This window comes from Mauremys reevesii, linkage group 23, assembly GCF_016161935.1.
Source record: "Mauremys reevesii isolate NIE-2019 linkage group 23, ASM1616193v1, whole genome shotgun sequence".
Lineage (NCBI taxonomy): Eukaryota > Metazoa > Chordata > Testudines > Geoemydidae > Mauremys > Mauremys reevesii.
The window spans coordinates 17,016,844-17,028,860 of NC_052645.1; the positions used below are offsets into that span (position 1 = coordinate 17,016,844).

The window sequence follows — 12,017 nt, forward strand, 5'->3', positions numbered from 1 at the left end:
AATTTTACCTTGAGAATGCACTTTTCCTGAAGATAAGCTTTACACACACACAAAAATCAAAAGCTGCACACCATTTATGTAGAAAAACAATTTATTCCATCTGAAGCACTTACACATAATTAGTCATGGAGAGTAACAGCCTACTGGTGGAACAGGGCACCCTAGTGGGAGATGTGCAGAAGTTAGTGGTCAAGGACTAACTCCTAAAAAAAACAAAATAAAGTAGCTCATCCACATTTAATTAATATTTTGTTTTACATATACCAACTACCAATGGTGTTTTCAGATTACTGGGCATGCCATCTGTGGTACATCAGCCTGGTAAAAACATACAACTTTACAACTTGGTGGTCCCAAGTTTTAAAAACCATTTCACAGAAAGGAAAGAAAATAATATGAAAACACAGCTCAAGAACACACAATAGAGCAAACTACATGGGTGATGAACAATGATCTGCAGGAATAGCTACTGTATCCAAAATTCTGTGTTGCCCACCAGAAGGGGAAGGATGGGGGAAGAGAAAGTGAAAACCCAGAATTAAGGAAAGAACTCTAGTTCTGGTTGAAGTCAGAATCTGCACTTGAAAATACTGGCACGCAGACTAAAAGGATCCTGACAGTCTGAGTTTTAACAAAAAAAGAGGACAAGAGATTCCACTCTCCACTTATCAACTGCTCACAGATTAAAACCTCTTGCAACATATGAACTGCATCATCTCAGGCACACGCTTAGGTGGCTCCATCCCTCAAACCTTGGTTAAAGTTAGCCAGAAAAACCTGCAGCTTTAGCATTTAAGCAGAAGAAAAAGAAAAGTGAGTTTTTTTTTCCACTTCATGAAGGCATCTGAGGCCAGTTCGATACACAAGCAGCTTCTGTAGGAAATTTAAACAAAGAGCTATCGCACAGTACCAGCTCAGTTTGGCCAAGTCCTTAAGTCAGAGTCCTCACTGTTGGAGTTAAAAGCATTGTTGATGGTATCTACATAACGAAGGCTGAACACAAAAGTCTATGTGTGTCTCAAAACCAGTGTTAAGTCAATATCAGGGCTGGAAGGGAAGAGAGGGAAAGAGGACTAAAAACAGTAAAAGGTCAGTCATCTAGGACCCTTGACCTTCTGGATCCACACTTCCTTCAGGGTCTTCATCATTATATATGTTCTCAGCCTGCAAGACAGATATAGGGGATGGGGAATTGGAGAAACACTTAACAGGACAAGTATCAGTGGGGTAGCCATGTTAGTCTGGATCTGTAAAAAGCAACAGAGTCCTGTGGCACCTTATAGACTAACAGATGTATTGGAACATAAGCTTTCGTGGGTGAATACTCACTTTGTCAAACTTATGCTCCAATACATCTGTTAGTCTATAAAGTGCCACAGGACTCTTTGTTGCACTTAACAGGACAACATTCATCCGAGTTAAAGGGATTCAATCGGAGCACTCCCAAGGACTGCAGTTCTAGCAGTTGCTCATCTCCACATACTGAGCTCTCATCCTAGATCCCTCAAGGCCATTTAGTATTTACAGAAGTGTTACTATAAATACGACTGAACCGTCTCGTAATGGTCATGTTTTCCACAGTATTTCCTTAAACAAAAGCTCATTATGAAGACTGTAGTTTGTACATAAATACACAATTAGGGACTTGCCTCCTTAACTGTAAGTGAAGATCGCTGAGAATCCCACTGTATTTTAAAGACAATATATGGAAAAGAACCCTCCCCCCCCCCCCTTTTTTTTAAACTTTTTTCTACACTCAGTAAGTGCCTTTCAGAAGATCTCAAAGATCTTCAACACTATCATACCAAAGCCCCTGCGAAGTTGATATTTCACCCATTTATGGGTAGATAAACAGAAGTTGAAAAAGCAACTGTCAGGGTATAAGTCACTTAAAAACACTAGTTTCTTTTCCTATGCTTCTAACTGGAGTTACGTAAAATATAAAATTAAATTCCCCTAGCCCCATTTATTCTATTTACCATTTGTAAGCATTTCACTCACTTTGGACAATGCTCGATCAGATTTCAACTTCTCCTTTGGCTCTCATACACTAATATAATGTGTAGGTTCCAAATACTGGAAGGGAATGTTTATATCCTCCCAAAAACACACATTTTTGGAATTGAGAGACATGAAGTAGTTTCTTTAATGTTTGTTTTTTTACAAACAAAACCTAAACCAACTTCAGTGTTTCCATGCAGCCTTGGCGAAGGCTGCACAACAAGTCTGTATCAGAGCAGGGAATTCTACTCTGCTCAATAGATCTGAGATAGTGTCATTTCCCACACAGCCACTAAAACAAAAAACACCCCCCCACACACACACAAACCACAGAGAACCTTACCATTTGCCAGACTTGCATAATATTGTCTTCTGATACAGAACAAATTACCCAGGGTTCATTGGGATTCCAGGAGAAATCAGATATCTTTGCAGTGTGACCACCATGAATAAACTAGTATTGGGGAAAAAACAAAAACAAAAAGGGCAGAGCATTCAGGTCTACAGTGCAGAGATGGAGAGCATGTCAGATCCAGTGTTATGGTTTGGGAAACTTACCAACAGCTCCGGTGGGCCATCCTCTGCATCTTCAGGGGACTGCTCTTCTCCAATTTTACTGTAGTAGAAACAAGAACAAAATGTAAACAGATTTTTCATAGGACACAAGGGAATTGATTCAGGAAAGACAATAGCAAGTAACATTGTCAGTTTAGGACTTACCTCAAGTCCCAGACATTTAGCCTGCGGTCAGTACCACTGGAGGCCAAAATAGTTTCATTATGAGGAGACCACTGAACCTGCACAAGTAAGAGCACACATCAGAAAGGCGATGAATCTTAAGAAGCGATGCGTGAGACAGTTAGTGGAGAGACATCTGCTTTATCTCATGAATGCAGTTTTCCAACTTCAAAATGTAAATGCATTTATTCAAAATATGAATTTTCCATTGATAATGCTTTTACATGGAAGAGAGGCTTGTGAACACTCATGACTGCATGCCTAAAAAGCATGAATGAGGTGATGTGCTCAGACTCCAGGGAGCTGCAACATCCAATCTTCCTTCTCATGTGGGATGCTTACTGAAAAACACTGTATCCTCCAAGGGTTACACTTACACAAACCATGCACTCATGTGAAATAGGAGGCAAGATTACATGGAGCACAAAAAAAAAAGCAGAACAGAGGGAAAAGGAATAAATCCCACAATCCTGTTTATACCAGCCCAAATACTAGAGTTACTGCCTCCAACTGGAAAACAAACTATTCCTGGGAATACTACTTAATCTGATATCTGGGCCAGAGGTTGAGGGAAGAGAATAGGGTTCTAAGCACATATCTTCCAACAGTGCATGTAAGCGCCATCAAGTGTTCTATTTAGAAGCAGTTATAGTTCTCAATGATAGCAATCATCTTACCCAACAAACCCCTGCATATTCTTTTCTTTCAAATCAGTCTTCCATTTTGCTGCTCTTGGACAATTATCTTCACCTGCCATCTCTTCTGATGCTGAAGATGCTAGTCTGTCTAAAAAGATGTCCTGCTTTCCCAATTGCTCCCTGTCTCTAGCTGATCCTGAAGATCCCCATTATTGGTCACCAGTTTGTACTCTATGAAGGTGCAGCTTTCCTTGAGGGACAAATCCAGATGATGAACATGCTGCAGCCGTTTCAGCAGGCTGCCTTGTTTCTGTCTACCACAATGAATAATTTATTTGTACTCTGTATTGCTAACATTTCACTCTTCTAGTGATAATGAGGAACGGCCATTAAAGCTACCTCTCATCTAACCTGTTCCAGTCTGCCAATCATTTTATTAACTCCCTTAAGGGTTTGGTATTCTCCCACATTTAGAGAGCTCACTATCTATGGAGCTCCTCACTGCAACTAGTTACTGTGGGGAGAATCACAAAGTTTTTAATATCCTTAGTACTAAAAACAGTGGAAAGAAAGGAACTAAATGGATGAATTTTAATATTGTGCAGGATGTCAGTGTCCTCAACTGCAGGAAACAAAAATCAAAGTAATTCCATAAAAGAGATATTTTACTGTACCTGAAATATTTCATCTTTATGAGATTCAAAGGAATGCAGCTTCAGTTTTAGGTTTCTCAGATCCCATAAAGCAACAGTCTATTCAAGAAAATGGAAAAATAAAATTAAGTCAAGAGAGACTTTTAGCAGAGTTAGCAATATATAGTTGTGTGAACATGAGCTTAAGGGATGTCATCTGTCCACATTCAAGACAGACCATACCTTATCAGCTGATCCTGTAGCCAGAATAAACTCACTATAGGGATTGAAAGAGAGGCAGTTCACTTCAGCTGTGTGAGCATCCACAGAGTGGCTGGGTTTGGAGGTGTTGTTTGACCGGGTGTCCCAACTACAAAGAAAGGAAACGTGATGGGATATAAACTTTTTCTGTCCAATGGCATGAGAAAGGGGGAACGTCCCCAACTTTACAAATAAGGATACTACCCACTTACATCATGAGCTTCTGATCATCAGCAACAGATCCAAAAAGAGATTCGTGGAGCAGGTGCCAAGATACATCTTCCACTACTGCTGTATGCCCTGTAAAGATGGTCTTTGCATCCACCACTTTACCTTCCTTCGGAACAGCGCTAATATCCCACAAGCAGATGGTCTTAAAGAAAAAGTGTATCTTTAAGATAGAGGAACTCTCCTCACCTCCCCCCACCCACCCCCAAAAAAGCAATAGTTAATCAACTAAAGCACAGCCGGCATTTTACATTCATTTACAATACTCACATGATCATCAGAAGCACTAAGCAAATGCCCACTCAGATTTGGATTCCATGATAGTCCATAGCCTTCCTTTTGGTGTCCACGAAGACGAAGATCAGGATTACACTCTCCAGAAGGGTCTGCAAAGGTAATGTCAGAAAACTTCAGTTCCTAATAACTCCACTAATGCAAGCCCATCATGGAGCACAATAACAAGAATTCTGTGGTTCTTCCCCAAGCGTTGCTTTCACATTTTAAATAGGATTCCCACTTTAGTCTCTTGATTATTTTCTCCAGCAGTAGGACCGTTTCATTTTTAAGAAAAGCAGTAGAATGCACCAAGACAATCTACAAGGCTAAAGCAAAGTGTTAGAACTAATATTTTTTTAGCTGCTAAAAGGAGGAATTATATTTCAAACATTTATTACTGAGGAGCTCCATTCTGGATCAGGGTTCCATTACTCTAAGGTGCTGTAAAAACATAAAGACAGTCTTTGCTCCCTGTCTACAACCTGTAAGTCAAGAAGTAATTTGTCAGGCTGGATGGTGCAATGTAACCCTCAATTACTATTCTGGTAATTCTCCTTATTGCATTAGTAGGGTCTGTTTTCAATTAAGCTCCCAAAATCCACTCATTTTGTAATTAGCAATGATCTTCCTCTGCTTCTCCCAAGAGAGAGTCCAAACTAGTTTTTAAGGCTACTCCTCCCAACTTTGCCTAGGCTGTTTGCTGATAATTTTACATTGCAGTTAGCCAGGACAGCAGCTCAGCCACCTAGCAAACAAAACAGCTTCCAACTGGCCACTGAGCATCCTCCATTACCACAACAGGTGAACTCCCACCACTGCCTTAGTGAGGAACTGCTAGTGGTGCTCCATTCAGCCAATACATAAATATTTAAAAGTTACATTCTAAACAAGACATGACAAAGCATGCAGTGAGGCAGCCACTGGTGGCACACATCAACTAGTTCCTTGGAGAAGTCTTCTACGCAAGAAACAAAAGTCAGTTTTAATTCTAAGAGTTAAAAACAAGATGTATCCCACAAAAACTCTTACGCTTCTATTGGGCTGTTTCACCCTTTCTTCTAACCACTCCCCCACCCCACCCCCAAAAAAATATTCACAAGGCCTATCCACTAGAATTTTGCTCAACTTTGGACTATGGTAAGAGACAGAGCTACAGACACCTGGTTTAGAGGGGTGTTTGGTGTAGTCAAAGACCAGGACATCGCTGGATGGAGTCTTTGTGGCAATGATGCATGGATTTTGGGGCATGTAGCGTGCTCTGTTCACTTCTCCTTCATGGTTGATCTTTATTTCAATTTCAATTTTCCCACTAACAGATCCAAAGCCTCCAAACTCTGGAAATAAGAAACAGATAGCTGTTAATAGTGAACTGAGCAGGTCATTCAAATCAGAATACGAGAACTCAACAAGGTCAGAGAAATATCCACATGGGTTACAGGACAATACATTGTTCTGAAGCAATATTCGCAGAAAATAAGCCAAGAGAAGCTGGTTTTCGAATACTTCATTTTGAAATGCATTTGTTGTTGTTACATCCATACATCAGGACTCTAAGCTAGCTCCCAAACCACCCCTAAGACAGTTTATTACTAGAACCCTTTGCTAATTATTTCAGTTAAGAAACTCACGACAAGCGTATTACTGGTGAAGGTGCAAGACTAAGTTTTAAGAGAGCCTGTTCTACAAATAGGTAATGTATGTTGGGAGATCGATTAGAACACATCTGTTCCTAAACACAACAGTCTGAGTCTTGCCCAGTTAGATGGTACCAAACTTTGTTTAACAAAGCATAATATTGTCCTTTAAGGCCTGGAGCTACAGCACAATGTTGTTCAACAGTTCAGCCTGCCTCTGCAGCCAGGACCAATGCAGCCTTCAGCCTACCCCCAAGGCTCCCTGAGGAAGATACAGGACCTTGTAGGAAAAATATGGCAGGCAACCCAAGTCTAGGAAAGAGAATAGGACCTACCACCATTGATCTGGCAGCAGGGGACCAGAGATGAGAAAGATGTCAGAGTGACAGAATCCCTGGACAGAGTTCCTGACCTCTCTTCCACAGTGTTGGCATCAATCTACCTACTCCTATGAATGGATTCACAGTAGATTTCTCTTCCATTTCTGAATGATAATGAAACCACATTGGAATCTGGCCCATGAATGCAAAAAATGAGACTTTCCTATCTAAAAATTTTAAACTTTCTCTGAAATTATCAATTCAATAAATCTTATCAACTGAACTCTCAGTAAAATGGCAAGGTTTTCTTTTGTGATTAATGTACTTTACAGTACTGGGACATTAAAAATAAGTAACAAAGTTCACATTCCTTGTCAATGTTCTTGTAATAAATTAAACAAAGTTCTTGTTTATGCTCCACTCATTTACAACTAATAAAAATATGCTTAAAATAGAAGATAAATGGACAATAATAGAAAACAGATTTCTGTTTTACAGAGTGGAACTGAGGTAGAAAGCTTATATTAAGCAACCTGCCCAAGGCCACAAAATGAGGTCTTGCCATGGGCATTTAGACAAGGCATTCATTAGTGCCACAGCTAGGATTAGGTCAAGCATTCTTGGCTTCTAGTCTAGTGCTCAGTTCAATAGGCCATACTGCCTCATGTGGAAGAATGAGTAGTAGCAAGTATATCAGGGTTATAGAAAAAGTCAGATGACTAAAAAAATTCAGTGATAGCCTTTTTGAAGCTGTGTTTAGCATCTGAATATGAAATTGAGAGCAAGTATTGTGCGGTATATTCCTTGAAAGAGGCACGAATGTGAAAGTCATTAAATTAAAACTAAAACCATTTTAGGACCACGATTAAAGGTTTTGGGATGAAGAGAGACTTCTACAGACTTCCCATCTCAATTATCTGAATACGTCTTGCAATTTTATTGTGATTCCATACCCATCATGAAAAACAAAAAGTATTGAGAAAAGAAGAAAACAAGCAGCACAGATATTTAACATTTCTGGAAAACAAATACTAAAATAAAGTATTTTATTAGATAGAATCTTGTTCATGAACAATACTGAGAAGTCCAAAGATCAGAATGCCAATTGCACAATCCTGGCTTCTAGCAAGAAAGTGCACAGCAAACAACTGGATTGGGAATGATCTATATCATGTAGAACAATTGATTGAACTGACTAAAATAGCCATTCCTTATAACAAGTAGGAACACTGGCAGCCAAACAAGGCTGCAGAAAACATGGGATCCAAACCCGAAGTATTTGGCTATTTAACTGGACAAAGTACAATCACCCTTTTTGTTGTGAAGGGGCTGGCACAAATATTGACAGCAGGATTCAAACTAAAGAGAACATCTGAAACATTACACCCCCTCTAAGGCAGGGGAAAAGGACCCTTTCACCAGGTTAAGAAAACAGTCACTACAAAGGAATACTTTATGCAATGTAAAAGACAACCTGTAGAATTCAGTCGTCTCATAATGGATATACAGTTGTACCCCACCATTTTGCAATAAACCTTTCCCCCTTTCTTTTCATCACTGTTACAAGAAAAAAAGGTTACATTTTACTAAGTGAAAATTAAATTTCATTCAGTGTAGCATATGGATTACAGAGGTACTGTGTAGAAATCCATGAGCGAGAAGCTGAATCCTTTCCTGATGATTAAATAGTGTAAGAGTTTTTAATTTTATATCTGTACTTTACAAACCCAAAGCTAAGAAAAGGCTAAGAGCTAGTGAGAAAAAGATTAGAACTCCACTTTGTTCATCTCATTTGTCTCTTACCTCCTTTCTCACTATCATAGTGTGAAGCATCAAACTGTGCATCATCATTGGGCAGCTGAACACTGGCTATCACAAGATGGTTTTGTTCATCTGAAGTGTGGGTCCCCAGGACTAGTCGGTGAATACTGAAATCTTTGCCTTCAGGTCTACAACAAAATGAAATTACATGAGGAATCAAGGGAGAGAGATACATCTGTAACCAGCTCATCAGAATGAACCATTGCCTGGAAGTTATCCCTTACAAAACAAAAACAAACACAAAACAAACACAACCACCCATTCATTTTAGCATTGTCCCTGCCCTCCTACTCAGATAGGAAATCCCCTCACTCCAAACAAGGTTGCTTCCAGATCCTATACTGGAATCCTCACAGCACCAAAGTCTACTTGTTTTCTTTGCCCCTCTATAGTGTCCCTGATATACCCCTAAGGAGCTGCTAGTGGAGTAAAACCTTGAGGTTCATCAGCACTTTCTGCAAGCAGCAAATGGAAAATAAATTGGCTCAGAAATTTAGGGGATGACAGTGGTTGTGTGCAGACAAAGAAGCAGGCAATGGACATATGTAAACTGTTTACTTTTACTCTGAAGCTTTTGTCAGGTGGAGAGAGAAGAGCAGAAAACAGGATATTTTGAATATAGGCAAAAAAAAAATCTGTCAGACAGAAGCTCATTTCTAAATCAAAAAGGAGCAGAGGTATTGGCTAACATTCTGCACGCCATAACAGTCCTCAACTCACTACTGATAAGGCAAGAGCACAAACAGCTGGTCATGGAAGACAGCAATTATACAGTCTCACAGCAATATGAGAGGTGATAACAAATTTGTTCTTCTGTCACCTTCTCCCTCCTCATTCAAAATAAGAAGCTCAATTTACCTTGTTACATCAGGAAGCCACTGAGCAGTCAAGCTGGGCCACTCCAGAGCATGGGTCATTACCAGATCATACAGGAAAGGAGTGTTCTTTTTCCAAATTTTATATTCCTCATTGATCACACGCTCCTCCACCGCATCATCAAAGGCTGCTAAAGTTTTTTTTTTTTTAAATGCACAAAATTAATATGGACAAGTACATTTATAAGCTGGCAACAAGACAACGAGTGTGCATTTAACAACTAGCTGTCTGCCTTACACTGTCACACTGCTGATACATAGACCATACTTCTACCAAAATGACAACTATTGGATTAAAAATCCCCTGCAGCACATGCAACCACCTCTCTTTCTTCAGATAAAGAAGGCTAATCCAGAACCAATACATAAAAATTCATCACACAGATATAGGTAGCAATAAAAATTAAATATGCCTGGAATACAAAGGAGCAGTGCCTAGGCTCAGTTCATACTAGAAATATCCCCAATAAGGCTATGTAGCCCTAAGTCAGCCAATAGATTCCTGTGCATCTCCTCGTGACAGGTGAGTTGAATCTACTTAGCAACTCACCCTTCACTAAAAATTGCTTTAAAGGTAACGCATAAAGCTTTCTGTCATTTAGAATGGCATTTTTCTCTAATGTGTTTTCACTGAACATTAAAAACAAAATCTCCCTCCTTTCATACTACCTAGGTTTGAGCAATCCAGGAATCTTATAAAAATGCAATAGTAAAAATGGGGTTAGAATCTAGACTGTGCAAAGATATTTCCATTTGTGCAGGAGAGGAGTTTTTGGGGGCCCTTGAGAGTTAAACTACTAGATAAGGGCGACTTGGGGAAATCACAAATCATAAACCCCTGTACGCAGACGGTAGGAAGTTCTTCAATGGACAAACATGCCCCAGAGAATCACCTCACATAGGGGCAGAAAGAGCCGCAGCAGGAGGCTAGGGAAGAAATCCACCCCGCCCCTAGATACCCCAGCCCCTAGGAAGCAGCTGAGTGAGTGGAGTTTGCGTGATCTTGCCGAGGGTGCGGAAGGTCCTGACAGTCACAGGGGCAGGAACTCGGCAGTGCCCGTACGAGGGCGGTGGTGAACCCCAGAAGGGCACCTCCGAGAGGCGCCCCCTCCCCCATTTGACACCCCCAGACTAGGGGGCCCTGCGGGAGCAGGCGCCTCCCGGGACAGCGCGCGCCCAACAACTGACACGCTGGTGCCCGCGAGGGACCGGGCCTGCCCCTGCCCGCGACACGGGGCCCGCAGCCTGCCCCCCACCCGGAGCCGGACCCCGCCCCCCAGCCCCAGGGGCCGCCTCCACAACAGCCAGCCTGGGAGCGGGGCCCCACCCCCAGCCCTTCCGGGGCGGGCGGCCTCGCACCAGGGGACCGGCTCCGTGGAAGACACGGCGGGCGGGGAGGGGGGACCGGGAGCGGGGCCCCTCCCCCCGGCGCAGGCCGGGGAAGGGGCCGAGCGGCCCCCGCCCCGGAGAGGCGGGAAGGGCCCCAGGCCGGCCGGGGCCTGTGCGTCGGCGCCGCGCGCTCGCCTACCCTCCTTGTCCGCCATGGCGTCGGTGCAGGCGGTGCGGCCAGCCGGCTCCTCGCCTCCCTCCGTCCCCGCCAGCCGCCGCTCTATTGTTTCCTGCCCCCTGCGTGCGGCTCCAGCGCCGCGCGCCCTTCGCGCCATCAGCCGCCAATCACAGCCCGCTGCCGGGCCCCCGCTGCCAATCATAGCGCCGATGCGACCTCGGGAGGGCGGGCCCAGAGGGCGGCGAGCGCGCTCTCCGGTCACGTGGGTGGCGAAGGTGCTGCTGAAGTTCCCCTGGGAGCCGCCATTTTCCAATGTAGGGCGGCCGGGGCCCTGTTCCTCGCCCAGGTCTTCTTAAAGGGCCAGTAACCAGTAAGTGGCCACTTGCATACAGACACCACGCACTTGACAAAGCCCTGGCTGGGATGATTTAGTTGGGGAATTGGTCCTGCTTTGAGCAGGGGTTGGACTAGGTGACTCCTGAGGTCCCTTCCAACCCTGATATTCTATGTCTCTATGACTGTCAGCTTCTAGCCCCACGTGCATGCATTAGTTGGGGTCATCCTGGGTGGTGGGATCAGCGATTGCACCCCATCCCACGGGTGACACTGTGGAGACCATGGACAGCCCATCCCCCAAAACCATTTCCAGATGAGCCGCCATCCAACCCTATGGCCTGGCACTGCATTATATGCATTTGTCCCATCCCCGATGGCTATGGTTGTCCCATCTCCGCACAGGTGTGCCGTGTCTGCCAGCACTATTGGGGTCGTTTGAGTGAGTGACCGAAGGGTAAAGCCTGCATGTAATTCCTGCCAGTCAACAACCAGCACTAGCACTATAATGAGCAGTGTGACAAAGTGGGAATTTTAAAATTTTTATGAATCCTATGTGTACCTCAGTTTCCCCTATTTGTGTGGCTACCCAGTTAAGGGAAAAGGACTGTGGTTGCTCTCGGGGAAGGCTAAGGCTATGGCTACTCACACTAGACATAGCCCTGTCTACACTGGCACTTATGTCAGTGTAACTTATGTTGCTTGGGGGGTGGCTTATTCACACCCATGAGCGATATAAATTATACCAACAGA

At 43.1% G+C, this 12,017-nt stretch overlaps 1 protein-coding gene across 4 annotated transcripts; it reads right to left on the bottom strand.

Moving 5' to 3' along the window:
- Nucleotides 1-73: 73 nt before the first annotated feature.
- On the bottom strand, nucleotides 74-11,141 carry RBBP4 (RB binding protein 4, chromatin remodeling factor). 4 transcript variants are annotated; one of them, XM_039511729.1, is made up of 12 exons: nucleotides 10,953-11,141; nucleotides 9,408-9,552; nucleotides 8,532-8,677; nucleotides 5,935-6,108; nucleotides 4,769-4,884; nucleotides 4,483-4,661; nucleotides 4,253-4,379; nucleotides 4,052-4,129; nucleotides 2,722-2,798; nucleotides 2,560-2,617; nucleotides 2,345-2,455; nucleotides 74-1,164 (listed from the first exon to the last, which is right to left on the bottom strand). In XM_039511729.1, the coding sequence occupies exons 1-12, from the start codon at nucleotides 11,131-11,133 to the stop codon at nucleotides 1,099-1,101; spliced, it is 1,458 nt and encodes a 485-aa protein (XP_039367663.1). In that variant the 5' UTR covers nucleotides 11,134-11,141; the 3' UTR covers nucleotides 74-1,098. The 4 variants fall into 4 exon arrangements, with proteins under 4 accessions (XP_039367663.1, XP_039367662.1, XP_039367665.1 ...); XM_039511728.1 differs by having other exon boundaries at nucleotides 9,408-9,555; nucleotides 10,953-11,139; XM_039511731.1 differs by having other exon boundaries at nucleotides 4,483-4,643; nucleotides 10,953-11,130.
- Between the last annotated feature and the right edge of the window lie 876 nt (nucleotides 11,142-12,017).